The sequence below is a fragment of the Nerophis lumbriciformis genome, linkage group LG06 (assembly GCF_033978685.3).
Source record: "Nerophis lumbriciformis linkage group LG06, RoL_Nlum_v2.1, whole genome shotgun sequence".
Taxonomy (NCBI): Eukaryota; Metazoa; Chordata; class Actinopteri; order Syngnathiformes; family Syngnathidae; genus Nerophis; species Nerophis lumbriciformis.
In genome coordinates, this window is record NC_084553.2 from 3,281,422 (window position 1) to 3,299,704 (window position 18,283).

At 35.7% G+C, this 18,283-nt stretch overlaps 1 protein-coding gene across 1 annotated transcript in view; it reads left to right on the plus strand.

Annotated features, from left to right (window-relative positions):
* The first annotated feature begins 10,340 nt into the window (after positions 1 to 10,340).
* The window catches only part of LOC133608248 (solute carrier organic anion transporter family member 3A1-like), an 85,021-nt gene continuing 77,078 nt past the window's right edge, over positions 10,341 to 18,283 (plus strand). Inside the window, exon 1 of the mRNA XM_061963454.1 lies at positions 10,341 to 10,505. Coding sequence (XP_061819438.1) covers positions 10,341 to 10,505 — 165 coding nt within the window. The remainder of the gene's footprint in view (positions 10,506 to 18,283) is intronic.

An 18,283-nucleotide genomic window follows, 5' to 3' on the forward strand; every position in this document is an offset into this window, starting at 1 on the left:
TTGTCATTTAATTTTGTTGTGGCCCGACACATAATTTTGTCGTGACTTGTCATTTCATTTTATTGTGTCCCGACACATAATTTTGTCGTGACTTGTCATTTCATTTTATTGTGGCCCAACACATGATATTGTTGTGACTTGTCATTTAATTTTATTGTGGCCCGACACATACATTTATCGTGACTTGTCATTTAAATTTAATGTGGCCCGACACATAATTTTGTTGTGACTTGTCATTTCATTTTATCGTGGCCCGACACATAATTTTGTCATGACCTGCCATATAATTTAATAGTGGCCCGACACATAATTTTGTCGTGACTTGTCATATCATTTTAAGGTGGCCCGACACATACATTTGTTGTGACTTGTCATTTCATTTCATTTTGGCCCGACACATAATTTTGTTGTGGCTTGCCATACCATTTTATTGTGGCCAGACACATAATTTTGTCATGACCTGCCATATAATTTAATAGTGGCCCGACACATAATTTTGTCGTGACTTGTCATATCATTTTAAGGTGGCCCGACACATACATTTGTTGTGACTTGTCATTTCATTTTATTTTGGCCCGACACATAATTTTGTTGTGGCTTGCCATACCATTTTATTGTGGCCAGACACATAATTTTGTCATGACCTGCCATATAATTTTATCGTGACCCAACATAATCGTGTCATGACCTGCCATATAAATGTATCGTAGCCCGACACATAATTTTGTTGTGGCTTGCAATTTCATTTTATAGTGGCCCGACACATAATCTTGTCATGACCTGCAATATCATTTTATAGTCGCCTGACACATACATTTGTTGTGACTTGTCATTTCATTTTATTGTGGCCCGACACATAATTTTGTCGTGACTTGCCATTTCATTTTATTTTTGCCCGACACATACATTTGTTGTGACTTGTCATTTCATTTTATTGTGGCCCGACACATCATTTTGTCATGACCTGTCATTTCATTTTATAGTGACCCGACACATACATTTGTTGTGACCTGTCATTTCATTTAATCGTGGCCCAACACATAATTTTGTCATGACCTGCCATATAATTTAAACGTGGCCCGACACATAATTTTGTTGTGACTTGTCATTTCATTTTATTGTGTGGCTCGACACATAATTTTGTCGTGACTTGCCATTTCATTTTATTTTGGCCGGACACATACATTTGTTGTGACTTGTCATTTCATTTATTGTGGCCCGACACATAATTTTGTCATGACCTGTCATTTCATTTTATAGTGGACTGACACATACATTTGTTGTGACTTGTCATTTCATTTTATTGTGGCCCGACACATCATTTTGTCATGACCTGTCATTTCATTTAATTGTGGCCCGAAACATAATTTTGTCGTGACTTGCCATTTCATTTTATGATGGCCTGACACATAAATATGTTGTGACCTGTCATTTCATTTTACATGGCCCGACACATAATTTTGTTGTGACTTGTCATTTAATTTTATTGTGGCCCGACATACATTTATTGTGACTTGTCATTTCATTTTATAGTGGCCCGACCCATCATTTTGTCATGACTTGCCATTTCATTTTATTGTGGCCCGACACATGATATTGTTGTGACTTGTCATTTAATTTAATCGTGGCCCGACACATACATTTATCGTGACTTATCATTTAATTTTATTGTGGCCCGACACATAATTTTGTCATGACTTGCCATGTCATTTAATTGTGGCCCGACACATGATATTGTTGTGACTTGTCATTTCATTTTATTGTGGCCAGACACATCATTTTGTCATGACCTGCCATATAATTTTATTGTGACCCGACATAATCGTGTCATGACCTGCCATATAAATGTATCGTAGCCCGACACATAATTTTGTTGTGGCTTGCAATTTCATTTTACTGTGGCCCGACACATAATCTTGTCATGACCTGCAATATCATTTTATAGTGGCCTGACACATACATTTGTTGTGACTTGTCATTTCATTTTATTTTGGCCCGACACATAATTTTGTCATGACCTGCCATGTAATTTTATTGTGGCCCGACACATACATTTGTTGTGACTTGTCATTTAATTTGATTGTGGCTCGACACATAATTTTGTCGTGACTTGCCATTTGATTTGATTTTGGCCGGACACATACATTTGTTGTGACTTGTCATTTCATTTTATTGTGGCCCGACACATAATTTTGTCGTGACTTGTCATATCATTTTAAGGTGGCCCGACACATACATTTGTTGTGACTTGTCATTTCATTTTATTTTGGCCCGACACATAATTTTGTTGTGGCTTGCCATACCATTTTATTGTGGCCAGACACATAATTTTGTCATGACCTGCCATATAATTTTATCGTGACCCAACATAATCGTGTCATTACCTGCCATATAAGTGTATCGTAGCCTGACACATAATTTTGTTGTGGCTTGCAATTTCATTTTACTATGGCCCAACACATACATTTGTTGTGACTTGTCATTTCATTTTATTTTGGCCCGACACATAATTTTGTCATGACCTGCCATATAATTTTATTGTGGCCCGACACATACATTTGTTGTGTCTTGTCATTTCATTTTATTGTGGCCCGACACATCATTTTGTCATGACCTGTCATTTCAATTTATAGTGGCCCGACACATACATTTGTTGTGACTTGTCATTTAATTTTATCGTGGCTCGACACATAATTTTGTCGTGACTTGCCATTTCATTTTATTTTGGCCGGACACATACATTTGTTGTGACTTGCCATTTCATTTTATTTTTGCCCGACACATACATTTGTTGTGACTTGTCATTTCCTTTTATTGTGGCCCGACACATAATTTTGTCATGACCTGTCATTTCATTTTATAGTGGCCCGACACATACATTTGTTGTGACTTGTCATTTAATTTTATAGTGGCTCGACACATAATTTTGTCGTGACTTGCCATTTCATTTTATTTTGGCCGGACACATACATTTGTTGTGACTTGTCATTTCATTTTATTGTGGCCCGACACATAATTTTGTCATGACCTGCCATATAATTTAATAGTGGCCCGACACATGATATTGTTGTGACTTGTCATTTAATGTTATTGTGGCCCGACACATACATTCATCATGACTTGTCATTTAATTTTATCGTGGCCCGACACATCATTTTGTCGTGACTTGTCATTTCATTTTATTGTGGCCTGACACATAATTTTGTCATGACCTGCCATATAATTTTATTGTGGCCCGACACATACATTTGTTGTGTCTTGTCATTTCATTTTATTGTGGCCCGACACATCATTTTGTCATTACCTGTCATTTCAATTTATAGTGGCCCGACACATACATTTGTTGTGACTTGTCATTTAATTTTATCGTGGCTCGACACATCATTTTGTCGTGACTTGCCATTTCATTTTATTTTGGCCGGACACATACATTTGTTGTGACTTGCCATTTCATTTTATTTTTGCCCGACACATACATTTGTTGTGACTTGTCATTTCCTTTTATTGTGGCCCGACACATAATTTTGTCATGACCTGTCATTTCATTTTATAGTGGCCCGACACATACATTTGTTGTGACTTGTCATTTAATTTTATAGTGGCTCGACACATAATTTTGTCGTGACTTGCCATTTCATTTTATTTTGGCCGGACACATACATTTGTTGTGACTTGTCATTTCATTTTATTGTGGCCCGACACATAATTTTGTCATGACCTGCCATATAATTTAATAGTGGCCCGACACATGATATTGTTGTGACTTGTCATTTAATGTTATTGTGGCCCGACACATACATTCATCATGACTTGTCATTTAATTTTATCGTGGCCCGACACATCATTTTGTCGTGACTTGTCATTTCATTTTATTGTGGCCCGACACATAATTTTGTCATGACCTGCCATATAATTTAATAGTGGCCCGACACATAATTTTGTCGTGACTTGTCATATCATTTTAATGTGGCCCGACACATACATTTGTTGTGACTTGTCATTTCATTTTATTGTGGCCCGACACATGACATTGTTGTGACTTGTCATTTAATTTTTTCGTGGCCCGACACATACATTTATTGTGACTTGTCATTTAATTTTATTGTGGCCCGACACATAATTTTGTCGTGACTTGTCATTTCATTTTATTGTGGCCAGACACATAATTTTGTCATGACCTGCCATATAATCTTATCGTGACCCGACATAATCGTGTCATGACCTGCCATATAAATGTATCGTAGCCCGACACATAATTTTGTTGTGGCTTGCAATTTCATTTTATTGTGGCCCAACACATACATTTGTTGTGACTTGTCATTTCTTTTTATTGTGGCCCGACACATACATTTGTCATGACCTGCCATATCATTTTATTGTGGCCCGACACATAATTTTGTTATGACCTGCCATATAATTTTATCATGGCCTGACACATAATTTTGTCGTGACTTGCCATGTAATTTTATTGTGGCTCGACACATACATTTGTTGTGACTTGTCATTTCATTTTATTTTGGCCCGACACATAATTTTGTTGTGGCTTGCCATAACATTTTATCGTGGCCAGAAACATAATTTTGTCATGACCTGCCATATAATTTTATCGTGACCCAACACATCATTTTGTCGTGACCTGCCATTTCATTTTATCATGGCCCGACACATACCTTTGTTGTGACTTGTCATTTCATTTTAATCGTGGCCCGACACATACATTTATTGTGACTTGTCATTTCATTTTATAGTGGCCCGACACATAATTTTGTTGTGACCTGCCATAACATTTTAATGTGGCCAGACACATACATTTGTTGTGACTTATTATATCATTTTAATTGTGGCCTGACACATAATTTTGTCGTGACTTGATATTTCATTTTATTGTGGACCAACACATACATTTGTTGTGACTTGTCATTTCATTTAATTTCATTGTGGCCCGACACATAATTTTTTCGTGACTTGTCATTTCATTTTATTGTGGCCCGACACATAATTTTGTCATGACCTGCCATATAATTTAATAGTGGCCCGAGACATGATATTGTTGTGACTTGTCATTTAATTTTATTGTGGCCCGACACATACATTCATCATGACTTGTCATTTAATTTTATTGTGGCCCGACACATAATTTTGTCGTGACTTGTCATTTAATTTTATTGTGGCCCGACACATAATTTTGTCATGACCTGCCATATAATTTAATAGTGGCCCGACACATAATTTTGTCGTGACTTGTCATATCATTTTAAGGTGGCCCGACACATACATTTGTTGTGACTTGTCATTTCATTTTATTGTGGCCCGACACATGACATTGTTGTGACTTGTCATTTAATTTTTTCGTGGCCCGACACATACATTTATCGTGACTTGTCATTTAATTTTATTGTGGCCCGACACATAATTTTGTCGTGACTTGTCATTTCATTTTATCGTGGCCAGACACATAATTTTCTCATGACCTGCCATATAATCTTATCGTGACCCGACATAATCGTGTCATGACCTGCAAAATATAAATGTATCGTAGCCCGACACATAATTTTGTTGTGGCTTGCAATTTCATTTTATAGTGGCTCGACACATAATCTTGTCATGACCTGCAATATCATTTTATATTGGTCTGACACATACATTTGTTGTGACTTGTCATTTCATTTTATTCTGGCTCGACACATAATTTTGTCGTGACTTGCCATTTCATTTTATTTTTGCCCGACACATACATTTGTTGTGACTTGTCATTTCATTTTATTGTGGCCCGACACATAATTTTGTCATGACCTGTCATTTCATTTTATCGTGGACTGACACATACATTTGTTGTGACTTGTCATTTAATTTTATTGTGGCTCGACACATAATTTTGTCATGACCTGCCCTTTAATTTTAATATGGCCCGACACATACATTTGTTCTGACTTGTCATTTCATTTTATTGTGGCCCGACACATAATTTTGTCATGACCTGTCATTTCATTTTATCGTGGACTGACACATACATTTGTTGTGACTTGTCATTTAATTTTATTGTGGCTCGACACATAATTTTGTCATGACCTGCCCTTTAATTTTAACATGGCCCGACACATACATTTGTTGTGACTTGTCATTTAATTTTATTGTGGCTCGACACATAATTTCGTCATGACCTGCCCTTTTATTTTATTGTGGCCCGACACATACATTTGTTGTGACTTGTCATTTAATTTTATTTTGGCCCGATACATAATTTTGTCATGACTTGTCATTTTATTTTATGGTGGCCCGACACATACATTTGTTGTGACTTGTCATTTAATTTTATTGCGTGGCTCGACACATAATTTTGTCATGACTTGCCATTTCATTTTATTTTTGCCCGACACATACATTTGTTGTGACTTGTCATTTCATTTTAAGGTGGCCCGACACATAATTTTGTCATGACCTGTCATTTCATTTTATAGTGACCCGACACATACATTTGTTGTGTCTTGTCATTTCATTTTATTGTGGCCCGACACATCATTTTGTCATGACCTGTCATTTCATTTTATAGTGGCCCGACACATACATTTGTTGTGACTTGTCATTTAATTTTATTGTGTGGCTCGACACATAATTTTGTCATGACTTGCCATTTCATTTTATTTTTGCCCGACACATACATTTGTTGTGACTTGTCATTTCATTTTATTGTGGCCCGACACATCATTTTGTCATGACCTGTCATTTCATTTTATAGTGACCCGACACATACATTTGTTGTGACTTGTCGTTTAATTTTATTGTGACCCGACACATAATTTTGTCATGACCTGTCATTTCATTTTATAGTGACCCGACACATACATTTGTTGTGACTTGTCATTTCTTTTTATTGTGGCCCGACACATAATTTTGTCATGACCTGCCATATAATTTATTTGTGGCCCAACACATACATTTGTTGTGACTTGTCATTTCATTTTATGGTGGCCAGACACATAATTTTGTCATGACCTGCCATATAATTTTATCGTGACCCAACATAATCGTGTCATGACCTGCCATATAAATGTATCGTAGGCCGACACATAATTTTGTTGTGGCTTGCAATTTCATTTAATAGTGGCCCGACACATAATTTTGTCATGACCTGTCATTTCATTTTATAGTGACCCAACACATACATTTGTTGTGACTTGTCATTTAATTTTATTTTGGCCCGACACATCATTTTGCCATGACCTGTCATTTCATTTTATTGTGGCCCGACACATACATTTGTTGTGACTTGTCATTTAATTTAAATGTGGCCCGACACATAATTTTGTCATGACCTGTCATTTCATTTTATAGTGACCCGACACATACATTTGTAGTGACTTGTCATTTCATTGTATTGTGGCCCGACACATAATGTTGTCATGACCTGTCATTTCATTTTATATTGGCCCGACACATACATTTGTTGTGACTTGTCATTTAATTTTATTGTGGCTCGACACATAATGTTGTCATGACCTGTCATTTCATTTTATAGTGACCCGACACATACATTTGTTGTGACTTGTCATTTCATTTTATTGTGGCCCGACACATCATTTTGTCATGACCTGTCATTTCATTTAATTGATGGCCCGACTCATACATTTGTTGTGACTTGTCATTTCATTTATTGTGGCCCGACACATAATTTTGTCATGACCTGCCATTTCATTTTATAGTGGACTGACACATACATTTGTTGTGACTTGTCATTTCATTTTATTGTGGCCCGACACATCATTTTGTCATGACCTGCCATATAATTTAATTGTGGCCCGACACATACATTTGTTGTGACTTGTCATTTCATTTAATTTCATTGTGGCCCGACACATCATTTTGTCGTGACTTGTCATTTAATTTTATTGTGGCCCGACACATGATATTGTTGTGACTTGTCATTTCATTTTATTGTGGCCCGACACATCATTTTGTCATGACCTGTCATTTCATTTTATAGTGACCCGACACATACATTTGTTGTGACTTGTCATTTCTTTTTATCGTGGCCGGACACATAATTTTGTCATGACCTGCCATATAATTTAATCGTTGCCCGACACATACATTTGTTGTGACTTGTCATTTAATTTTATTGTGGCTCGACACATAATTTCGTCATGACCTGCCCTTTTATTTTATTTTGGCCTGACACATACATTTGTTGTGACTTGTCATTTAATTTTATTGTGGCCCGACACATAATTTTGTCATGACCTGTCATTTCATTTTATAGTGGCCCGACACATACATTTGTTGTGACTTGTCATTTAATGTTATTGTGGCCCGATACATAATTTTGTCGTGACTTGTCATTTTATTTTATTTTGGCCTGACACATAATTTTGTCGCGACTTGCCATATCATTTTATGGTGGCCCGACACATAAATATGTTGTGACTTGTTATTTCATTTAATGGTGGTCCGACACATAATTTTGTCGTGACCTGTCATTTCATTTTAAATGGCCTGACACATAATTTTGTCCTGACTTGTCATTTCATTTTACATGGCCTGACACATAATTTTGCCCTGTCTTGTCATTTCATTTTATTTTGGCCCGACACATAATTTTGTTGTGGCTTGCCATATCATTTTATCGTGGCCAGACACATAATTTTGTCATGACCTGCCATATAATTTTATCGTGACCCAACATAATCGTGTCATGACCTGCCATATAAATGTATCGTAGCCTGACACATAATTTTTTTGTGGCTTGCAATTTCATTGTATTGTGGCCCGACACATAATTTTGTTTTGACCTGCCATAACAATTTATTGTGGCCAGACACATACATTTGTTGTGACTTGTCATTTCTTTTCATCGTGGCCCGACCCATCATTTTGTTGTGACTTGCCATATCATTTAATTGTGGCCCGACACATAATTTTGTCATAACCGGCCATATAATTTTATTGTGGCCCGACACATAATTTTGTCGTGACTTGCCATAACATTTTATCGTGGCCCGACACATGATATTGTTGTGACTTGTCATTTAATTTAATTTTGGCCCGACACATAATTTTGTCGTGACTTGTCATTTCATTTTATTGTGGCCCGACACATAATTTTGTCATGACCTCAATCAATCAATCAATCAATGTTTATTTATATAGCCCTAAATCACAAGTGTCTCAAAGGGCTATGACCTGCCATATATTTTAATAGTGGCCCGACACATAATTTTGTCGTGACTTGTCATATCATTTTAAGGTAGCCCGACACATACATTTGTTGTGACTTGTCATTTCGTTTTATCATGGCCCGACACATAATTTTGTTGTGACTTGCGAGTTCATTTCATAGTGGCCCGACACATGATATTGTTGTGACTTGTCATTAAATTTTATTGTGGCCCGACACATACATTTGTTGTGACTTGTCATTTCATTTTATCGTGGCCCGACACATAATTTTGTCGTGACTTGTCATATCATTTTAAGGTGGCCCGACACATACATTTGTTGGGACTTGTCCTTTCATTTTATTGTGGCCCGAAACATAATTTTGTCATGACTTGCCATATCATTTTATGGTGGCCCGACACATAAATATGTTGTGACTTGTTATTTCATTTAATCGTGGCCCGACACATAATTTTGTCGTGACCTGTCATTTCATTTTATATGGCCTGACACATAATTTAGTCCTGTCTTGTCATTTCATTTTATTGTGGCCCCACACATACATTTTGTCATGCCATGCCATTTTACCGTTGTCAGCAAAAGGCTGGAAGTAAAAGAGCATTTTCGTGGATAAATGTGTCTGTTCTTCCAGTGTTTGACAGAAAATGTTTCACGACGTCGACGAGGACGATGACGATGGCGAGGATGATGATGATGATGACGATGATGATGACAGAGGAAGAGGAGACACGCGCTCAGCACGTGTCGACGAGTGGGCGGAGCCTCGTCGCCGTCGTCATCGTCCTCCTCCTCCCCGCCGCCGCCTGCAGGACGCAGAGATGCGGCGAGGAGCAGGCCGGACCAGTCGCGGCTAGCGGGTCCAGGAGGACGGAATTAAAAAAGAAGATGCAACATCGCGGATGTCCGTGCGTCGACCATTCGTGACGGACGCGCGCACGCAGCCCATCACGCACCGCACTCGTTAAGGTGGCCGCGATGCGGAGCGGACATCGGCGTCTCTGAAAGCAGGGAGAGTCGCCCCCCCCCCCCCCCCTCCTCCCCTTCCTCCCTCCTCCTCTTCCTCCTCCCCCCGCGTGCCCGTGTGCCCGCAACGGAACCCGATGATCTCCGCCGGACCGGAGCCGCCGACGTCGACGAGCCCTCGCGGAGCCGCCTGAGGCCGCAGGATGCAGGTGAGAGATGCGGTGTGCACGGAGCAGCGCATCAGCAGCGACGAGCCGGAGCAGGATGACGTCAGCCAGAAGAAGACGTCATGCTTCTCCAACATCAAGATCTTCCTGGTGGCGGAATGCGCGCTCATGTTGGCTCAGGGCACGGTGGGCGCGTACCTGGTGAGTGTGCACCCCCTTCACCCCCCTCCCCCCCTCGCCGCCGTCATCCTCACGGTCGTCCTTCACCGCGACAAGGCCACGCTGGTCCGCACATGACAAGCTGCCATTGGCGCCTTGTGATTGGCGGAGAGATGAGGCCTTTGCACCAACGCCACGCGCACGCTGCCATGTTGTTGTTAATGTTGTTGTTGTTGTTGTCAATGTTGTTGTTGTTGTTGTTGTTGTTGTTGTTGCCACCAGCTGCTGGATGCACCTTCTCCTTCTCCCGCCTCTGATCGTTCATACAGGTGCAATTAAGCCCTTTGCGGCAGCTTGGGAAAAAGCAAGAAAAACTCCCATTGAAGAATGTTTTGTTTATTAAAGCCACTAAAAGTAATCCAGGCCAGGTTAGTTCTAGTTAAATAATATACATCAGCGTGCTTCTCAGGTTAGTTCTAGTTAAAGAATATGCATCAGTGTGCTTCTCAGGTTAGTTCTAGTTAAAGAATATACATCAGTGTGCTTCTCAGGTTAGTTCTGGTTAAAGAATATACATCAGCGTGCTTCGGGGGTCCAGGGGTGTCCAAAGTGGGGCCCCAGGGCCATTTGTGTTCCGCAACTCAAGTTTATATATGTACACATATATATATATATATATATATATATATATATATATATATATATATATATATATATATATATATATATATATATATATATATATACGTATACATATGTATGTATATATATATATATATATATATATATATATATATATGTATATACAGTATATATATGTATATATGCATATATATGTTAATGTGTATGTATGTGTTTATATATGTGTATATATGTATGTATATATGTGTGTATGTATATACAGCATATGTTTATATATGTGTATATATGTACATCTGTGTTTATGTATGTATGTGTATATATGTGAATATATGTATATATGTGTATATATACACATATATGTGTATATATGTATACATAATGTATGTTTGTATGTATGTATATGAATATATGTATGTGTGTATATATGTATATGTATATATGTATGTATATGTATATATGCATGTATATGTATCTGTATGTATGTATTTATATATGTATATATACAGTATGTATATATGTATATATATATTTATGTTAATGTGTATATATGTATGTGTATATATGTGTTTATATATGTGTATATATGTATATATATATATGTGTATATGTATATACAGTATATGTTTATATATGTGTATATATGTATATATGTGTATATGTATGTATGTGTATATATGTGAATATATACACGTATATGTGTATATATGTATACATAATGTATGTATGTATGTATATGAATATATGTATATGTGTGTATATATGTGTATGTATATGTATGTATATGTATCTGTATATATGTATTTATATATGTATATATACAGTATGTATACATGTATGTATATGTATGTATATGTATATATGTATTTATATATGTATATATACAGTATGTATATATGTATGTATATGTTAATGTGTATATATGTGTTCATATATGTGTATGTGTATACACAGTATGTATGTATATATGTGTGTATGTATGTATGTATGTATGTATGTGTATGTATATACAGTATATGTTTATATATGTGTGTATATATGTATATATGTGTATATGTATGTATGTGTATGTATGTGAATATATGTATATATGTGTATATATACACATATATATGTGTATATATGTATGTGTATATATGTGTTTATATATGTGTATATATGTATTTATATATATGTGTGTATGTATATACAGTATATGTTTATATATGTGTATATATGTATATATGTGTATATGTATGTATGTGTATATATGTGAATATATACACATATATGTGTATATATGTATACATAATGTATGTATGTATGTATGTATGTATGTATGTATGTATGTATGTATGTATGTATGTATGTATATGAATATATGTATATGTGTGTATATATGTGTATGTATATGTATGTATATGTATCTGTATACATGTATTTATATGTATATATACAGTATGTATATATGTATGTATATGTTAATGTGTATATATGTGTTTATATATGTGTATGTGTATACACAGTATGTATGTATATATGTGTGTATGTATGTATATATGTGTATGTATATACAGTATATGTTTATATATGTGTGTATATATGTATATGTGTAAATGTATGTATGTGTATGTATGTGAATATATGTATATATGTGTATATGTACACATATATGTGTATATATGTGTTTATATATGTGTATGTGTATATATGTATGTATATATGTGTGTATGCATGTATATATGTACTGTATGTATGTATATAGGTGTGTATGTATATACAGTATATGTATATATGTCTATATTTATGTATGTGTATATATGTGAATATATGTATATATGTGTATATATATGTGTATGTTTATGTATGTATATGTATCTGTATATATGTATTTATATATGTATGTATACAGTATGTATATTTGTATATATATATATATGTTAATGTGTATATATGTGTTTATATATGTGTATGTGTATATACAGTATGTATATATATATGTGTGTATGTATGTATATATGTGTATGAATATACGTATATGTTTATATATGTGTATATATGTATATATGTTTATATGTATGTATGTGTATATATGTGAATATATGTATATATGTGTATATATACATGTATATATGTGTATATATTTGTTTATATATGTGTATGTGTATATATGTATGCGTATGTATTGATATATGTATACATAATGAATGTATGTATATATATGTATATGAATATATGTATATGTGTGTATACATGTGTATATATATGTGTATGTATATGTATATATGTATGTATATGTATGTGTATATATGTATATATACAGTATGTATATATGTCTATGTATGTTAATGTGTATATATGTATGTGTATATAAGTGTTTATATATGTGTATGTGTATATATGTATGTATATATGTATGTATGTATATATATATATATGTGTGTATGTATATACAGTTATATGTTTTTATATATGTGTATATATGTGTGTATATCTATATATATGTTTATTATGTATGTATTACTTTCAACACTTAAATATCAGTAGATTTTGTTTCATGTTTGATGTCCTTTTTTATTGCAAAAGTCCAAAATAAGCAACATATTTCCCCCTAGATGTGAAGTACTTCAATAATAATTCATAACATTAGATGTGAAGTCATTCAATAATAATTCAATAATTCATAACAACATTGCTTTTGTTTCATTTGGTTTTTTCAACAATGACAACCTAAAGAAAAGCCGGACTACATTTTTGGGCAATCCAAAAGGCTCATAAAAGTGTTAAAAATAAGTCAATATATATTATTTTGAGTTTCAAATCTCTCCATCAGCTTCAGATCCATTTGTCCATGACACCTTTTCAGCAATAACAGTTTGAAAGGGAAACAATCTTTCTGTTATTAGAGTCAACTTTGCAACATTTCATCCTTTCTTTTTATTCCACTTGTTTTTGTTGTAATAGTATTTTAAAAATGAGCAAATGGCCCCCGGGCCGCACTTTGGATACCCCTGCTCTCAACATGTCACACCATGTGGAATACATGCTGCTGGTCTTCCAGCCTGCTTCTATGTAAAAGGAGGCTTTGAGGTCAATGCATTTCAAGGGTCAAAGGTCAAAGGTCAGACATGTTTGTTGTAATTCATTTAGGAGACCGCTCTCGAATTTTAGCGATATTACGGAGATGAAAGAAGGCCGTTTTAGTCATCATCATCAGCGGTCACTCGAACGAGTATGACGATCCTCCTGGTAGGGGTGTATCCCTTTATGGAGGATGCCTGTGCGTGACTTTGTTTAACGTGGGGAGACTGGTGCACAGACAGTCACCACACGATCCTTGACAGAAATCGGGTCAGGGTCCAGTGGCATGGAGTCCAAGACGACTGGGGACCCTTTTCTGCTGCAGCCTTCTTCCGCCGTCGTGGTAGTTCTTAAATCTACCGTCTTATGCCTGCTCCGCCGTTGAGGTCTTCACCGTATCCCTGGCTAGGGGGCAGTCAGGTACTAGGCCTTTGCCAATGGCCACCTGGGGTAACAGTAGTAAAGGGGTTAACCTCCTCGTGCCCCAAGACCCCATAGAGGAGCCTCCACTGCCGGATGCACTTTAATGTCATGCCCAGGACACACATATACATATATACATGTACACACACACATATATATATATATATATATATATATATATATATATATATATATATATATATATATATATATATATATATATGTATATGTATATGTATTAGAGATGAGCGGATAGGCAATTATTTCATCCGCAACCGCATCAGAAAGTCGTCAACCATCCGCCATCCACCCGCTCTAACATTTGATCAGAACCGCACCCGCCCGCACCCGCCCGTTGTTATATATCTAATATAGACGATGCAAGGCATTAGTGAGGTTATAAAGCTTTTGCCTGTTAAAGAAAGGAGACTGATCCAATGCAGCACAGACATTCGCGTGCCACGCTGTCACGACCCAGACGCACACCAGTGCGCAATCATATGGGAGCCGCGCTGAGCGCACCTCCAAGCGCGTCTCGCTGCCGGCGACGGCCGGGTATGGGCCCGACGCTCCAGCGCCATCCATTTTCAGGGCTAGTTGATTCGGCAGGTGGGTTGTTACACACTCCTTAGCGGGTTCCAACTTCCATGGCCACCGTCCTGCTGTCTATATCAACCAGGGTGAGCCCCACCCCTTTCGTGAGCGCACTGCGCGCGGAGTGACCCCTGTTACGCGCCCCCGGCAACAGGGGTGGCGGGCAGGTAAGTAACACTCTTAATGTGTGACTCAAAGGAGAGAGTTGGGTGGAAGATAATACCCAGATTCTTTACTGAGTCGCCTTGTGTAATTGTTTGGTTGTCAAATGTTAAGGTGGTATTATTAAATAAATGTCGGTGTTTAGCAGGACCGATAATCAGCATTTCCGTTTTCTTGGCGTTGAGTTGCAAGAAGTTAGCGGACATCCATTGTTTAATTTCATTAAGACACGCCTCCAGCTGACTACAATCCGGCGTGTTGGTCAGCTTTAGGGGCATGTAGAGTTGGCTGTCATCAGCATAGCAATGAAAGCTAACACCGTATTTGCGTATGATGTCGCCTAGCGGCAGCATGTACTTACTAAAGAGTGCAGGGCCAAGAACCGAACCCTGAGGAACTCCGCACGTTACCTTAACATAGTCCGAGGTCACATTATTATGGGAGACGCATTGCATCCTGTCAGTAAGATAAGAGTTAAACCACGACAAAGCTAAGTCTGACATACCAATACGTGTTTTGATACGCTCTAATAGAAAGTAGCAATGATTGTCACACACACACACACTAGGTGTGGCAAAATTATCCTCTGCATTTGACCCATCCCCTTGATCACCCCCTGGGAGGTGAGGGGAGCAGTGGGCAGCAGCGGTGGCCGCGCCCGGGAATCATTTTTGGTGATTTAACCCCCAATTCCAAGCCTTGATGCTGAGTGCCAAGCAGGGAGGTAATGGCTCCCATTTGTATAGTCTTTGGTATGACTCGGCCGGGGTTTGAACTCACAACCTACCCATCTCAGGGCGGACACTCTAACCACTAGGCCACAGATATATACATATACATACACACATATATGTATATATTTGTGTATATATATATATATATATATATATATATATATATATATATATATATATATATATATATATATATACGTATATACATATACACACATATATTTATAAATTTGTGTGTATGTATATTGTCAAGACTTGGTCCGGGGTGTGTGCTTTTCCAGGATGCAACGGAAAGTTGGCACGGGCGAGACGGGAATGAAGGTACATGATTTATTGAAACACTAGAACTACAAAAAAAGGATCAAACCAAAGCGCGCACAGTGGCGGAAACTATGAACAATTAAACAAAACATAAACTGTGGCTTGATAAACAAAAACTTACTTGGCATGGAACCGGCATGAAAAAAGAGCAGCAAGGATCATAAGGGTGTGCAGAAGCATATATGGGGTGTGAGGTCGTCAGAAAGACAAACTGAAAAACACTGAACTTAAATACTACAGACATGATTAACGAAAACAGGTGCGTGACTCAAGACGTGAAACAGGTGCGTGACGTGACAGGTGAAAACTAATGGGTTGCTATGGTGACAATCAAGAGTGCACAATGAGTCCAAACGTGGAACAGGTGAAACTAATGGGGTAATCATGCAAACAAGACAAGGGAGTGAAAAGCCAGAAACCAAAGATTCCTATAACTAAACAAAAACATGACTTTAAACAAAAACATGATTACACAGACATGACATATATGTTTATATGCATATATATATTTTTATATGTATATATATATATATATATATATATATATATATATATATATATAGATGTGTGTGGGTGTATGTGTATATGTATATGTATTTGTGTGTATATATCTATATATACAGATATATTCATATACACATATATGTATATATTTGTGTGTATATATATATATATATATATATATATATACACACATATATGTATATTTGTGTGTACATATATGTTTATATTTATATATACACACACACACATATACATATATATATATATATATATATATATATATATATATATATATATATATATATATATATATATATATATATATATATATATATATATATATGCGTGTATATACCGGTATGTATACATACACACACACACACACACACACACGTATATGTGTGTATATATACACACATACAAATGTGTGTGGGGGAATTTGTATATGTGTGTGTATATAGATAGATAGATAGATAGATAGATAGATAGATAGATAGATAGATAGATAGATAGATAGATAGATAGATAGATAGATGGATAGATAGTACTTGTGTGTATATATGTATGTATACACAGATATATACATATATACACACATATATGTACATATTTGTGTGTGTATATATATATATATATATATATACACACACACATATATATGTACAGTATATTTGTGTGTACATATATAAGTTTATATGTATATATACATATGTGTGTGAATGTGTATATGTGTGTATATATGTATAAATACAGATATATACATATATACACACATATATGTATATTTGTGTATATATATATATATATATATATATATATATATATATATATATATATATATATATATATATATACATATATATATATATATATACATACATATATATATATATATATATATATATATATTTGTATATATGTTTATATATGTATATGTGTTTATATGTATATATATGCGTGTGTGGGTTAATGTGTATATATATATATATATATATATATATATATATATATATATATATATATATATATATATATATGTATATGTGTGTATATATGTATATATACAGGTGTATACATATACACACATATACAAACCCCGTTTCCATATGAGTTGGGAAATTGTGTTAGATGTAAATATAAACGGAATACAATGATTTGCAAATCCTTTTCAAGCCATATTCAGTTGAATATGCTACAAAGACAACATATTTGATGTTCAAACTCATAAACTTTATTTTTTTTATCATTAACTTTAGAATTTGATGGCAGCAACACGTGACAAAGAAGTTGGGAAAGGTGGCAATAAATACTGATAAAGTTGAGGAATGCTCATCAAACACTTATTTGGAACATCCCACAGGTGTGCAGGCTAATTGGGAACAG